The 17,008-nt window shown below is 41.9% G+C and overlaps 1 protein-coding gene across 1 annotated transcript in view; it reads left to right on the top strand.

Annotated features, from left to right (window-relative positions):
* LOC115025079 (thyroid hormone receptor alpha-like) overlaps window positions 1-16,304 on the top strand; it is a 139,333-nt gene extending 123,029 nt beyond the window's left edge. The window contains 3 exon segments of the mRNA XM_029457130.1: window positions 2,700-2,846; window positions 7,333-7,591; window positions 8,709-16,304. Of these exon segments, the coding sequence (XP_029312990.1) occupies window positions 2,700-2,846; window positions 7,333-7,591; window positions 8,709-8,959 (657 nt within the window). The 3' untranslated portion in view covers window positions 8,960-16,304.
* The last annotated feature ends 704 nt before the right edge of the window (window positions 16,305-17,008 follow it).

Genomic DNA, 17,008 nt, shown 5'->3' on the forward strand with positions numbered 1-17,008 from the left:
GGTGTCCTGAGAAGTGTGTGTGGACAAAAGGTGCGTTTAGAAATCTCAGTAGACATTGAGCTGTTAGTTTTGATCAACAACTCCATCAACACCCCTGATATTTGTTCTTTCTGTAATATAAAACAAAACGCATAATACAATTAACTTAGTCAATCTGAAATGTGTTTTCATCACAAGAAGAAGAAGCATGAACCGAGCGGTTCATATCAAAGTGGTGAAACCATCCGAGCCAGATGTAAAGATCATTTATCTTCTCCGGCTCCACTGGAACAAACTTTGCAGCTCTAATCCCTCTGATAACAGATCAACAGTTGAAGCTCAGCACATACTGTAAATGATTAAAGTAAAAAAAAGTTTCCCCCCTTTTCTCCCACCAATTCAACAATTCCCAATTCCCAGTGTGCACTGGGGTTCATGTTAGTCCAAGTATCTTTGCGCCTCTTGTGGGACACGGTTTCTGATATCTCCCCACAAGGCTCCACACCAACCAGCCTGTACAGCAGTAATCCCTCGCAGCGCTGCGGGTTTAGCATGTGTTTTCCCTGGATGCCCCCCAAATAGCCATGCAGTTAATAAACATACATCAGCGCTTGAAGAAAAATCGCATTAGTCCGTTCGGCAGCACATATGAAGACACGAATATATGCCTGTGCACGGCTTCACCACACTTCACACACTTTTGTAATTACTTGAAATGATTGCTTATTGCTGTCGCAACAGTTGTGGTGTTGAAATTAGATTTATTACTTACGTAGGAAACAGATGGATAAACACTCTTTTCATTAAAAGAGGTAAAACACCTTTGGTGGTATAAGCCTTCAGGCATTGTTATGGTTTCATCCTCGGTGAATTTGAATGTATGTGATGACTGCAGTGCGACGTTAAAATAAAAACAATCATTATATATTTTGCTTTTATTTCGCCAGGTTTTTGAGATCTCTGTCTCGGTGATTGGATTCTGTTTGCATTAGAAAACTTAACCCCTTTAACCTGGGTAATCCACAGTCCTCACTGTGTCTTTGAGACTAGAGCTGCAGCGAAAGACTTTCATTATCGTTTAATCTGCCGGTTGTATTCTAGATTATTCGTTTCAGCGTTTTGTCTATAAAAAAATTTTTAAATAGTAAAACATGTCCATGAAAACTGTATTTAAATGTATTCTGTCGATCATCTATTTAATTAGTCTACTTATTGTTGCAGCTCTATTTGAGACTGTATTGTACTGAAGAAATAGTCCCTATGAAGATATGTTTTGACAATGTGGTGTATGGATCATCTGGAGTTTCTGGAATGTTAAAATTTAAATTAAAGCTTGAAATGAAGTGAAGTTAATGCAGAAATCTCAAAATCTGGAGGAATAAAATCAAAACTATCTTCTTGGCCTGATGCCACTGGAGGTAAGTCAGAAAATGTGTTTCTCCAGAATAGTTTAAAGCAGCCCTTAAAACAATTTAAATGCGAGTTAAAGACTCCGTGTTCATTTCTGTCATTGGTGTCAGTTGTGTCTCGTGAGTGTTGCGGTCTGTGTCTAAGCTTCTCCACTTGAGAGTGGCGGCGTGCATTCAGCAGCTCTGAACCTCAGCTGCTCTCTCTGTCTCTCTCCAGAGAGCATTTTTTCCCCTCAACACTGAAATGAAAAACGCCACTGACCTCAGCGTGTGAAGCCAATGCTTTGTGTTGGCTATCGCACTGCGAGTCGCAGTCCATCAAAGTTATTACCACGATTATTTAAATGATCCATAATTTGTCGGCTGCGCAGCAGAGGACGGGCTGAATATGCACTGATTCACAGAAACCTTCACCCTCTGGATTGGGATTGATGGTTCATTGTGTGAGGTGATTATTTCTATACTTTTATCTCCGGCCTGAATAAATGGCTTTGGCCTTGACGTGCGCTTTATTCAGTGGAGCGTGAAACAATATTTTTCATAGTCACAGCCTCCATTAACACAACTCTGTAAACATATGTATTACTGATCTGCAGTTCCCCACCGCAGTGCTCCTCTAAGTAAGCGCTGTCTGTCGGGTGACATGTCCCATTCCTCTCACAGAGCACAATCTGCTGTACTTATCTGCTAAATTGGTTTTAATTTGTCTCCCAAGGCAAGCAAGCACTTTGTAGAAAGGATGAAAAAGGCTATAAAACCATTTAAAACTGTGTTGTTTCCGCTGCTATATTTTACTCAAAGCCCCACACCACTCCTATAGATTCTTCTATAATCTTATTTTATTCTTCTGCGCTCTTTAATTCTAAAAACACAGCCATACTCTCAACTGTAATTCGTTGTAATGTACTCTATTGTCGAATCGTAGTGCTCTGTACTTCTTGCCCTTTGCACTTTGTTCTCTTCTTTATTCTACACAGCTCTAACACGCTCTCCTCTCCTCCTCTATCATGGCATAAGCACATTAACGTGGCAATAATCTCTATATTGTTTAATGTGAATAGGGGCAGCAGGACGGGGTGTGTGGGATTGACTCAAAATGAAGTTCAGTGTGTGTGTTCATGGTGAAGAAGGAGCACGTCAGCCAGTGCAACTGTGTTTAATAGTTTATGGACAGCAGCTTTGGTTACACAGACAATATTTCTCTGGATTTGTTTACAAAGATAAATACTATAGTTAGTCCTTCATTCAAATCTGTCTCTTGCTCTAATGTAGTTTAAGTGTGCTCTAATCGGCGTTTATTTTCCCATGTAGCCCGAAAAAATCGGCCAGTCCCCGGTTGCACCTACGTCAGACGGTGACAAGGTGGACCTGGAGGCCTTCAGCGAGTTCACCAAGATCATCACTCCTGCCATCACCCGTGTCGTCGACTTTGCCAAAAAACTGCCCATGTTCTCTGAGGTAAGTGGTGGTTAATGGTCTTGAGGTGCAAAGGGCGAGGGTGGGAGTCTGGCACATACAAAGAAATATAACACACAGCAGACGCAGGCGAGCGTCTCTCATCCTGTGAGTGTGTTAGTCGAGAAAATGTGTGATTTAGGGGGTCGATTTGTCTCGCAGAAAAAGTTCTTCTGTTTGAGGAGGACAACAACATGTGGTTGTAGAGATAAGGCCCATATTTACAACTCAGCAGTATGCTGTGAAAAAAGACAAATGTATTGTGGATAGAAGGTCAAAAAGATTTCCCGTATGCATCATTTTCTAAATCTTTGCTATTTAAAGGAATACTTCAAAATGATTATTTGTATATCATTAACTCACCCCGTGTTATTTTGATTGGTTGAACAAAACGTTGTTTGTCTCGCATGCCTCCACGGTGAACGAAGAATCCAAAAACTGAGAAAATGTACCTTTGCATAAATAGTCTCACGACATCTATTTCACGTCTGTCCGTCCTGGGAGAGGGATCCCTCCTCAGTCTCTCCCTGAGGTTTCTTCCATTTTTCCCCCTTTAATTATTATTATAGTTTTTCCTTGTGCGATGCGAGGGTCTAAGGACAGAGGGTGTCGTATCCTGTACAGTCTGTAAAGCACACTGAGATTAATGTGTCATTTGTGATATTGGGCTATATACAGTATATCTCAAAAGTGAGTACACCCTTTAGATTTTTGCAAATATTCTGTTATATCCTTTCAGGGGATAACATTATCCTACTGAAACTTTGATATAACTTAAAGTAGTCAGTGTGCTGCTTGAATAACAGTATAGATTTATTGTCCTTTGAAAATTACTCAGTACACAGCTGTTAATGTCTAAACAGCTGGCAACAAAAGTGAGTACACCCCATAGTGAACATGTCCTAATTGTGCCCAATGATGTTGTTTTCCCGCCCTGGTGTCATGTGACTCGTTAGTGTTACAAGGATTCAGGTGTAAATGATAAGCAGGGCTGTTAAATTTGGTGTTTTGGGCACAATTCTCTCTGAATGCTGGACAACATGGCACCTCATGGCAAGGAACTCTCTGAGCGGATGAAAAAAAGGATTATTGCGCTTCACAAAGATGGCCTTGGCTATAAGAAAATTGCCAACACCATGAAAATGAGTTGCAGCACAGTGGCTAAGATCATACAGCGGTTTTCCAGGACAGGTTCCACTCGGAACAGGCCTCGCCAGGGTCGACCAAAGAAGTTGAGTCCACGTGCTCAGCGTCATATCCAGAGGTTGGTTTCCAAAAATAGACGTGCGAGTGCTTCCAGCATTGCTGCAGAGGTTGCAGAAGTGGGATGTCAGCCTGTCAGTGCCCAGACCATACGCCGCACACTGCATCAAATCGGTTTGTATGGCCGTCGCCCCAGACAGAAGCCCCTTCTGAAACCGATGCATAAGAAAGCCCGCAAACAGTTTGCTGAAGACAATGAATCCAAGAACATGAGTTACTGGAACCATGTCCTGTGGTCTGATGAGACCAAAATAAACCTGTTTGGGTCAGATGGTGTCCGGCGTGTGTGGCGGCACCCTGGTGAGGAGTACCAAGACAAATGTGTTTTGCCTACAGTCAAGCATGGTGATGGCAGCATCATGGTCTGGGGCTGCATGAGTGCTGCCGGCACTGGGGAGCTGCATTTCATTGAGGGACACATGAATTCCAATATATACTGTGACATCCTGCAGCAGAGCATGATCCCCTCTCTTCGGAAACTGGGCCGTAGGGCAGTTTTCCAACATGATAATGACCCTAAACACACCTCCAAGATGACAACGGCCTTGCTGAAGAAGCTGAAGGTTAAGGTGATGGACTGGCCAAGTATGTCTCCAGACCTAAACCCAATTGAGCACATGTGGGGCATCCTCAAGAGGAAGGTGGAGGAGTGCAACATCCGTGCGCTCCGTGATGTCGTCGTGGAGGAGTGGAAGAAGATTCCAGAAGCAACCTGTGCAGCTCTGGTGAATTCCATGCCCAGGAGGGTTAAAGCAGTGCTAGATAACAATGGTGGTCACACAAAATATTGACACTTTGGGCACAATTTAGACATGTTCACTATGGGGTGTACTCACTTTTGTTGCCAGCTGTTTAGACATTAACAGCTGTGTACTGAGTAATTTTCAAAGGACAATAAATCTATACTGTTATTCAAGCAGCACACTGACTACTTTAAGTTATATCAAAGTTTCAGTAGGATAATGTTATCCCCTGAAAGGATATAACAGAATATTTGCAAAAATCTAAAGGGTGTACTCACTTTTGAGATATACTGTATATAAATTTGATTTGATTTGATTTAGTCTGACGCTTATACAGGAAGTGTTTTAAATAGTAAGGCTTTAGCGAAAATACATATGCTTGGGAAGTAGTGAGATAAATGAGATTTGGTTTATACGGCATGGTTTGTGTGAGAGTTTGCAAACGAATGTTTTGATGGTTTTGCTGTTTTTCAACGTGGGCCCCATTTACTTCAGTTCATCAAGTGGATTAATTTCCTCCGTTTTTGGATGGCATGCGAGAAAAACTACGTTTTCTTCAAGAATTCAAAGTAACACCGGGGGGGGGGGGGGGGGGGGGAGTAATTGATATATAAATGAACATTTAGGGGGTGAAGTATTTCTTTAATACAAAACGTACAGGTGCATATGCAGATCCTTTACACACTCTCGCAGTGTATGTTTGGCATTGAAAAATAAACCCAGAAGCAGCTTTAGTTCCTGGTGACGTTCAGAGAAGCATTTCTGCTCCTGTTTGCCTTCATCAGCAACATGTCATCATGTTTCTTGTCTCTGCTGCTTGAAATGAGACCTTAAATTGGATAATTATCATGGTCGCTGAGTTATTGTCTAGTAAGACAGCTGCTGTGTGTGTGTGTGTGTGTGTGTGTGTGTGTGTGTGTGTGTGTGTGTGTGTGTGTGTGTCTTAAAGAAACAATAGCTGTGTGTGAGGTTGTAACTATAATATATAATATAATTTTTGAGAACATAAATCCCAGAAAGTTTTAAAAGTAGAGGTCGCCACTTTTTTTAATCATCATATTTTAAAGTCATTTAGATTATTCGATTGTATAAATCTTACTATTATTATGGATGCTACTATTCAAATGAGAGTGTAAACTAGAATATATTTCTCACACTGCTGCTGGATAATCTATTAATTTTAGAGATGAGGAAACCAAACAGGAGCAGATAAGCGTACGGAGTTTTAGTATTCTAGACACCGAAGCAGAGAATCAGTCATATTTAATACGCTATCTTTTATTCCAAATGTAATAGATTATATTATGAAAGGAGCCTTTTTTTGATCTGATGAAAGAGGCTGCGGGAGAGAACCTGTTTAGCCTCCATGAGATCTGTTCAGGCCACTGCAGTGAATTACCGATAAGAATGCACCGAAACATAACCGCTAAGAATTAAGTGTGCCCCCCCCCCCCCCCCCCCCCCCCCCCAGGCACACATTTACAAGACAAATCAAGCCAATTAATCAGTGAAATAAGAAACAAGCTTGCATTAAGGTGAGATTTAATTCAGCGCACCAGAGTCTTTAGATTTAATCAAATGGGTTTCAACCCAGAGATTCTAATAACCAAGTATATCAGAGTGCATTAGTCATAATCTGTGTTCATCAAAACATGTCTGCTTTTTTTCAACTCATCTTCCCATCCCTCCCTGTCTGCCACATCTGTGGCTTCTTGACCTTTCTTACTCCTCTTCTGATTCCTCCCTCTAGCTAAAGTCCTGCAACATAGGGCAGTATGTTCCAGTCATAATGCTGAACATCTCAAGTGTACAACTGGCCAAATGTTCAGCTAATGAATGGATGACAAATAATGATAAATACTTTATTGGATGGTTTTCTTTCTCCTCTTTTTTTATTTGTGTGTCTTCCTCTCTGGAGTGCCCTGGTGTGTCTGTGTTCCCCTTTTGTTTTGTTGTAATTGAGGACATATCTTACTTTGGCTTATTTTTGATAAGTAATTATGTCTCTGTGGCTATTTAAAAAATGTTATGTAAAAGTACCCGAATGCAATAAACAATTATTACAAATGATTAATGTTTAAGGAAGCCACACTGTATCCCCAAGTATGCCATTGTAAATATCTTTCATTTAAAGAGAAATGTTTTTTTCATCAATATCTTTAAAAGGAAAAAGTTACTTTTGCCTTCTATGGTTTGATTTTTGGCTTTATTTTTAAAAACCTTTTCTAAACACTGTTTTTGAAAAGTGCTGTACAGATAAAGTTATTATTGAAGTTAGTACAATAAATGAAATGACAAGAATCAGATTGTTTCTATTCTTGTGTGTTCAACAACTGGAATCCTAACATTAAAATGAAAGAAAACACTAAATACATTATCTGTTACTGTAGGTCAAATGTTCCTTCCTACCCTTCTATGGTTTGTGTTCAATATGCTAATTCTTTAAAGATGAGAATAATATGGCATGACGTCTTTTCCACCAGCTACCTTGTGAAGACCAGATCATCCTGTTGAAGGGCTGCTGCATGGAGATCATGTCGCTGCGAGCTGCCATGCGCTACGACCCAGAAAGTGAGACGCTGACGCTGAGCGGGGAGATGGCTGTGAAGCGCGAGCAGCTGAAGAACGGCGGGCTGGGCGTGGTGTCGGACGCCATCTTCGATCTGGGCAAGAGCCTGGCACAGTTCAACCTTGACGACACGGAGGTGGCGCTGTTGCAGGCCGTGCTGCTCATGAGCTCAGGTTGTTGTTGATTTAAGAACTTCTCACTTCTAAAAGTTAAAGCTGCATGACCGCAGCCTTAACTCTCTGCTTATAATAGTCTAGGAGTTTGAGCTTAATGTAAATGTAAATTCTCCGTCTTCTGTTCCCTCGGAGTCACAATTCCATGACAGTCCCTATTCATTACCCGCTGCTTTACACAGTATATAGTATAGCCTTTTGTGAATCCAAATGTAATTATGGCCTGATGATTAAAGTCCCACATGCATAGTTAGTGTTGAAAGGAATAAATCTAACTCTCTTCCTAAACGTGGTTAAAAAGCCTTCACTCTTGGTTTGTTCATTGTAGAAACTCTTTTTTTGTGTTTAAGGACACTTTAAGGGTCAATTAATGTGCTCAGGGGTTTTGAAATAATAGGATGCAAATAAAGAATGGATGTGTTTAATTGTGGCCTCTTGCAAAACAAGCCATGTGATAATTCCCAGGGTGTCCACAGGTTATTAGAAAGGAAGAAAAAATCTGAATTTAGAAAAAAGCTACCGAGCCTCTTTGTATCAGGAAGAATTTACTACCAACAAAACAGGAATTTATTTTGTACCAATTTTTACCAAGATACAACTTTGGAGGGGAAAAAACACAAATAGGAAAAATAATGCAACAGAAAATGAAAATACTAAAAGAAAGAAACCTGACTCTAGTCAAACCTCACACGACACAAAACTCTAAATAATTTGACAAGTCACATTTAGCAGGCGCATGAAATGCATATCTAAATATTGTATTAAAGGTATATGTTAGGATAATATGTGCTTGTGTGTGCGCATCAGTAGAAGTTACAAAAGGACTTTTCCCTCCAGCTATTAAAAAGTAAGAAAAGACAAAACAATGCAACCAAGCCACAACCCCAGTCATGACGGTGCACAGTGTTTCTCGATGGTAATTGTCCGTAATAACACATGAAAGTAGTCAAACCTTCCTGCCAGCATGTTGACATTTAATCAGAATTACATTGTTGATGTTTTCTTACACGCTCATTCTCTTTTTCTCCCTCTTTCCTCTCTTCCTTCCCTGTTCTTAAATTCCCCGCTTGTCTATCTTGTCTCTGCCTTCCTCCACACCGACTCTTCCTATCCCCAGATCGTTCTGGCCTGACCTGCATGGACAAGATCGAAAAGTGCCAGGAGACCTACCTGCTGGCGTTTGAGCACTACATCAACTACCGCAAGCACAACATTCCTCACTTCTGGCCGAAGCTCCTGATGAAGGTGACCGACCTGCGGATGATCGGGGCGTGCCATGCCAGCCGCTTCCTTCACATGAAGGTGGAGTGTCCCAACGAACTCTTCCCCCCGCTCTTCCTGGAGGTCTTCGAGGACCAGGAGGTGTGAAACACAGTTGCCACCACCCAAAGGGAAGAGGAAGTTGGGGCAACCTGGGAGATGGGAAGGGCCATCGTTTTTATAGGGGAAGGATGGAGGAAGAGTCCTCTCGGCAGGAATTCTGCATTTCTCCGACATCGCATTTACAGTATGTGGTTTAAAAACTGGAACCGACTAACACAAGCAACACACCAGCAACAGGAGAGTCAAGCAAACAGAGGATTTTGTTTTTTTAACACCCTCTCCTCCACCTCTTTCTCCTCCTTTTACTCACCCCTGTTTTAAAATCCGTGTGGGGGCCCTTCTGTCTGAGCATGATGTCTTATCTATTAAGAGTTGTAGCCATTTGCCAAGACACATACACCGATACATACACACGCACACACACATCCACAGCCTGTACCACCTCAGTTCTTCAGAGCAGCGCTCTTGGCAGGGGTCCGTTACCCCTCTCTGGTTCTTTCATTTTAGCGGTCACAGTTTTACACACCTTTTTAAAGCCCATGTTTCCAGCTGCCATGCTGGCCAGCACCTCTCAGTATTATTTCTGAATAAGTGTTAAGGCAGTAATTCAGAAGATATGGACGTCGGTGACATATTATTGCTCACAGTCATGCAGGCACATGCAATCAGCAAAAACTGCACATTGAAATTTCAGTGTATGCTTTGAGCATTACTTTAGTGTATGTTGGCTGCAGTATAGCAGATATACCAGACTTAGTCTTTTTATCAATTCCTCAACTCAATCTGAGCCGTTACAGCTGTTTTTGGAGTTTCTTCTTAGATACCGGTGCTATATTTATAAAAGGCTACTCCAGTTTTATTAAATTGTGTTGTCTACCTTTTAAAAGAAATGTGCAGAACATGGCTCCATATCTACCTTTATTTTTGTCATTGGACCGGCTCCTGTGACATACACACACATACACACATATGAGCAGACTTGCCTTGTCATTGTCGGTGCTGCTTGTGGCAGCGGCCTACTGTCTTATTAATGACAATGAATCCCTTCTCTCTCCAAGGAGTTACTGCATTGAAAGAAAGAAAGAAGGGGAGAGGAGGGAGGAGCCGAGATAGAGCGAAGAAACCAGATTTAATTGCTGGACTGTAGAGTAAGAGCCAGGGTCAGTAGTAAATCCCCCACGCACAGCCTCCAAGGAGGTTTTGGATAGCAGCAACCACCAGCGAGACAGCAAAGCTCATCTTACACACACGCACACACACTTCCTTCTCTCTCTGTATTTCTCTCTCACACAAACACACATAAACATAAAAACACACATCACCTCAGAGTAACGTGAATGCCTCATTTTACTGTATGCACTGCACGGCAGTGTCAATATACAGCCCTAACCTGCAGGGTTTGTTCAGAGTCCTCTCCTCACGGACTCAGCTCAGTGTGGCCCCTCCAGGCTTCCATACACATTTGCCTTTTTTTACCATGGGCGTCACTGAGAGCAGGCAAATGCCAAGAAGGCTACCATTTACCTCAAAGTGGATACACCCCCAGGCTGGGGCGGCAGTACTGCCCCTGTGGTGTCAGGCACTACCTCACCTCTGTGGACACGGGGCGGCTGCCCACAGCCTACACACAGACATACACCATTCAAGTTGGCGCATGTGTAGGCTAACACAGAAATGTGCATAATATTTACGTCGGTGTACACTTGTAGTCATGAAAAGACAAAACACTCACATCATACACACACACACCCTCAGTGCTATCACTTGGTTGAAATGAAATACCATTGAAGACAGGAGGGCCAGCCATCCCCCCCGGAAGGTTTTACCGACTCCAGGGAATGGTACCCATTACAATCGGGTTATCTCTTTTTGTTATACGGGACCAAGTGTCGTCTTTTGAAATTTGGATCTACCTGTTTCTGTCAAAACAGAAACCGACTCACAGAAGCGACGAAGGACAGTGTAGATTTGCAGCCCAGCTGACATCCATTTGCGATAGTAGCAAGACGATAGAAGATGGAGTGTACCTGAAAACCTGTGGTGGCCACGCCCGTTGAATTAGCATCGTGAGAAAGGGCTGTTTCCTTCTGCATCGTGGCGATTTTCCACAGTACACTTATGATGGCTGCCATTGGATCTTGATAAATGTTTTCACGGAAATAAGCTTTCTTTCATGCATGGACAGTGCATTAGACGTAAAAAAGTAGAATGTTCTCAACCGAAATGAAGCTTCTTAAGCTTAAAAGCTATTTTAGTCTCATGCACTTTACCAATGCTCACCACTATAAAGGTAATATCTCACGGCAAATATCCATGGCAGACATCATAGTGTACTAGCCAAAGGACCATTCAAGAATGTTGAGTTGATTCTAAAAGCCCACTCTGTTCATTCCAATTCTGTGGCCAAGCCAAATCTAACTGGGTTTACCACTCTGACAAGAAGAGAATGAAGAAAAGAGAGACTAAGAAAATCTATTTTACATTCAATGTCAAGCAGTAGTTCATACTTGGCACTTGTACAGGATGGGTAATCTGCACCCCTCAGAAGTACCTAAGCAGAGTAACATGTGGCAGGGATCATGGATAATCGTCACAAATGGCCACGCCTCACTGCTTCGACGTCCAGAGCAATGCTGGGAGGCGAGAGGAACTGGAATGCCATCTATGGCAAAATGGTGGAGCCTGGTCTGACTCTCAGAAGAATCCCCTTCACAAGCATCATCCCCCCCTTTCAGAGATCCATCCCCTGCCCTGCCTTACCCAAATGTAGCCCATGACAATGCCCTTTTGGAGGCTAGCTCTGACTAAATTGCACCCCTATCACCATTATAACAGCCCCCACCCAGCGAGGCTGGTGGGAGTTTTTGCACTACTGCAGCGGTCCTCCCTTTGGCCCCTTACTCATCCAAGTTTAACCAACACCTCTTGTTGGAATACCAATTAGTTTCCCTCATCAAAACTCCCCTCATTTGGGGCAGGTTTTGGTGGTGGATACTACTTTGGGGGGTGAGTTTTGGTTGCTCTGTGTAACAGAGGTTGGCAGTTGCAGTGGGCTCAGTCCCAAACCTGACCCGTTGACAGTATTAGACCAACAGCACATGACCCTCAACCCTCAATCAACCCAACCATGGGTGGAGAGAGATCCTTGCGTAGGAGGGCTGTGCACAGAAGCACTTATTAATTCTCCCTATAGTACCATTCTCCCCATCATCCTTCTTATAGAGTCAGCCCAGTGACATTTCAAAGTCAAAGCCCTCCCTTCAATCATCTTCTCCCCCCCTCTCCTCTTCCCTAAGCACCCTAGCAACCGTACCCACTCCCAGCTAGGTGGGATGCCCCCAGTTTGGCCCAGAATCATTGACACCAAACAGGATCCAGGCCTCTCCCTTGTGAGACTAGGCTGGCCATATCTGCCCTTTAGAGTGGCGCCACCGAATGAATGTGATCAGAAAAGCAGCAGCGATGGGAACGAGAGACTTGAACGCAAGATTGTGAGGATGTGAAAGATGAAGAAAGTGTGGGACAAACAAAAAGCTGAGGGGCCTCAACCCTCACTGCCATCATTGACATGGGCGAGAGAGGGTGATGTGGCCGGTTGTAGAGACGATGTTAACGAACATTCGGAAGAAGGGGAGCTGGCGGTGTTGGAATATGTACCGTCTCCCCTTCAGTTCCCACAACAACCGCATATGAGTCCCTGCTCCCATGCCAGCTGACAACCCCAAATGTCTCCCTCAGCTCCCTCCAAAAGGATAACCTCCAACTGTCACATGGTGAGGATCAGAAAGAGATCCCTCATTCCAGAGATGCAGGTTTGGAATTCCGACACATCTTTGTAAAAGAACTGAAAAAGAGAAGAAAAAAAAATCTATTGATGTCCTTTGTTCTCGTGAGCTGACTGGGTATGTGTGTGTGACAGTAGGGGTTATAATGCTGCTTTACCTTCTGAGTCTGATTTAGATTAAGAAAAAAAAGATATATGAAATGATTATAAATCCACAAAACAAAATGAAAAGAGATGACTTTTTAAAAAAAAGACTCCTGAACAAAATTATTGGAGATTTTTCATTTTATCATTGTTTTCTTATTTTTCTGTTTGTTTTTTGACGCTTAAACTGCTCTGTGTAAAAAAGGAAAAAAACAGCTGTAGTCACTTTTTGACCATGCGTGCAGTGTAACATAGAAAATATTTCACTTCTTTTTCACATCTATACTTTTGCCAACTGATCTGTTTGTCTGTGTGTCTGTCCAGTTGTCCGTCCCCTTTTATCAGGAGGAATTTACAACCAACAAAACAGGAATTTCTTTTTTATATTTTGTTTCTTTTTTATTAAATACAACTTTGGAAAAAAAAAACACAAACAGGAAATATAATGCAACAGAAATTGAAAATACAAAAAAAAAAAAAAAAAAAAAAAAACTGAAACAATCTTGTCATACCTCACACAACACAAAACTCAAAGGAACTTGGGAGGAGTCATATTTTGCAGGCACATGTGAAAGTTCAGAGATGCATATATAGATTTAAAAAAAATGTATATGTTAAGATATTATGTGCTTGTGTGTATGCATCAGTAGAAGTTACAAAAGGACTCTTCCCTCAAGCTTTTGTGCTCTATCTTATTTGGTTGTGAGACTAATGTGAGCACTTCTCCAACTTAAAAGGCACAGTCTTTAGACAGTAAACTTAAAATGTGAATAGCCCAGAGACTGAGGGATTATGACTTTTGTAATGGCTGAGAGTTTTATGGTATTGAATGTAGCTGACAGGAGGAGGGGGCTGGACCTGAGCCCGGCACCCACAACCCAACTTCCACACACCAGCAGAAAAGATAGTGGTGTCACATAGACGTTACAAACCAACAACAAACTGAGAATATATATTGCCCACCTGCAAGGTGCAATACTATGTTGTGTATTTTTGTATGTTTTCTGTTTTTTTTATTTTATTTTCCTTTTATTTACACTTTATTTTTGGCCATAACCAAGGATGTAAATACAAAAACATACAACACTCGAGATTTATTGCAACAAAGTAAATTTAACCTCTCCATCCCGCTCCCATGTAAAAGTGGAAAAAAAGCAAAGTAATGTGTAATGCTTCATACATTTGTATGTATGCTCTCTCTCACATGTGCATGCTGATCCATATTCAGAAGTGCCCCGTGACATTAATCATGAACCCTGTGCCTCCTGTTGTTTGCAAAGAGATAGATTCGTACCCCTCATATTCTCACAACAACATAGCACGCTACACATGAATGCCTATAGTTGTGTGTGTGTTCACCTATGGAATCAGTTCTTCCAAACAATTGATGTGAGTGTTGCCAGCAGCCACAGTGGCTACAGGTGGTTAGAAGGGCAGTGAGGTGGTTTTGATGAGTAAGGTGGGAGAGGGAGATAAATGGAATGTAAACAGGTTATTAGTTGAAGTGAATGTCGGCTAACGTGGCTGCAACACACCCACATCAAAGTTGGAAGAGGCCAAAATGGATTTCCCCATTTGTCCGCCACCCTCTTGCCTCCCAGAAGCCAGCCTAAAAATCTTGGAAGCCATAAACCTGGACCAAAGAGGCTCTATTTACCCTTGTCATTTCAAGTGTCTTGTATCCAGATGAAATCCAGATTTAAGAAGTTCCATTAAATCTAAGTCTCTGAGTTGGGAACATCATGTCTTTGTTTTCATGGGCTACATGCAAATCAGAGTCAGCCCCACTGCAGTCAACACAGTGGGAGTAATTTACCTGAAGCTGTTTGGTAACTGCCAGCTCATGGATTTCAATCCATCTTAAATGCCTCTTAGATGCATTCCAACTTTGTTTGAGATCCAGTAGCTGTCCAATCTGCCCAAGACACATGAAGTGAAGTGTAAATGGAGTCTGAGATGATGACAGTTTGATGAAAGAAAGTACTATATCTGGTTTTCATCTCTGACTGCTTAAAGCTGAAAGTCATGTTGGTGTATGATGATGCCCTTAACTCGAGCAGAATGCCTTTGCCAGACCACAACAAGCAAAGTGAAGGTTTTGAGGCTGGCTCTGCGGGGGCCTCCATGCCCATCCCTATCCCTCCATAGATATTATGATCCTGGTTTATTCTCACATGTTGACACATTGGACCAGGGTGGAGATTGTCTGTGATGTTTTTTGGTTTCATGGTTATGTTTAGTCCCCCCCCAATGCCAAATGTAGAGTTTGTGAAGACATGCAAGTAGCAAGATGTCTATGCAATTTCCCTCCTGCTCCCTCCAAAAGACAAGCTCAATGTAACAACAACGAGCTAGTCTTGCTTGTGAAATCAAATTCGGCCTGGTTTGAATTCCAGAGGTTCTTTACGTGACCTAGAGACGCTTGCTACTTTGTGTCGGCGAGGGTCAGGACCGCCTCTTCACGGCAGTCAGGGGTACTGGGGATGTTGTGGAGAATAAGGAATCTATGAGATGTGCTGTTTTTTTGTAAAGTGCTCAGAAAGTGGTGTGTGTGCCTGTATATGTGTGTTGTTTGGAACGTTTGGTGTGTCTACTTGATGCGATGCTCTCATTGTTTGGTGGGTCGATCGTTAAAGCTGCATTACAAGATTTAGACGAGCCCCTAAATGTAATCCTTCTGCAATATGTGTGTGAAGCTTTGATTTTTTTCTATCCTGCGACCAACCTAATGTAATGTTTAAGAGTGGGTGGCTGATGTCCATCAGTGGGAAGTACATAGCATAAGCAAGTTTACTTAACCCATTACTTCCTCTTTTGAGTTGTGAGGAAAAGATTTCTCTTGATTTGCAATCACAAATCTTAAAAGAAAAGAAAAGTCTACTTCAGCCCACTGAGATGAGCATCTTCAACCTACTGACCCCAAATTGAACTTGAGCACTTAACTAAAATGCACTTTGAATGGCCCAAACCAACCCACGGTAAGCGGAAGAATCTTTGGTGGTAATAATTGTGATGACAAAATAAGAAATATAAATTGCGCCCAAGCCAAATGCCTTTTGCACCATTTTATGTTTTTTTTAAATTAGTTTAACCTGAAAATAACAGAGTTGCAGCCTTGAGGCAAAACCAGTTAATGACTAATTATAAAGTTTACAACATTTTTCATTGAAGTGCAATAAGTGAACCTTTTGGTGTATTTCTTGTTTTAGCTAATCTTTTTTATATATTAGTGATAAAGTAATAATCTCATGATTGCTTTTAAAATGCGCCTACCTGTGAGAGCATCAGCTTAGACCCACTCCACACACACACACACACACACACACACACAAACACACACACACACACACAAAAACATGCACACACACAAACACAGACCACTTTTTGTGACTGGGTAAAGGAAGCTATTGAAGGATTCTCTCAGGTAAAAGAACATTTTCTAATAAATGATGATGAACCTTAGATGAAAAACTATTGTTAGCTCATCTTTTTTTTGTCTTCTCAATTTACAACTAGCAATGTACCCTTCTTTCTGTTCTGTGTTCGGTCCTTTACAAGTGTCAGATTGAAAAGGTGTAGACATCCAGGCTTCAAAGATTTGGATCCTGAGTCTACCTCAAATACCATGAATCATGCCCTCATTGCTTTCTTAGCCCTAAATGAAAACACATTTCTTCATGCGTGGAGGTGGGAGAGTGCTGTCTGTTTTGTTTGTTTGGGAGTGTTTGGGAGATGTGTTTGTTTTGGTTTGGTGCTGCGCCGTATGGAAGCCCATTCCTGCCAGGAAAAGAAAAGTACATTTTATTTATTTGGCCCAAAATCCCAAATTTGCTTTACACTCTGTACAACACACGGCACCATCTGTACTTAGAGCCTCGATTCAGATAAGGAAAACTCACCAAAAAAACTTTTAACAGGGATAATAAATGTAAGAAACCCCCCTCTTATATCATCATAGATGTCTTGTTTACAGAATAACTAACAAAGTAAAATTACAGCATGTCCTATGGGGATGACACAATTATAGGTATATTGTAAACATGTGAAGAAAATGGCTCTTAGATCAACTTCCAGATGTTAAGAAACAGATAGAACCTGAGCCACACAACCTCCTCTCCACCATGGAGACCTGGAAAAAGGACAGACTACACAAACACACAAGAGGC

Source organism: Cottoperca gobio, chromosome 19 (assembly GCF_900634415.1).
Source record: "Cottoperca gobio chromosome 19, fCotGob3.1, whole genome shotgun sequence".
Lineage (NCBI taxonomy): Eukaryota > Metazoa > Chordata > Actinopteri > Perciformes > Bovichtidae > Cottoperca > Cottoperca gobio.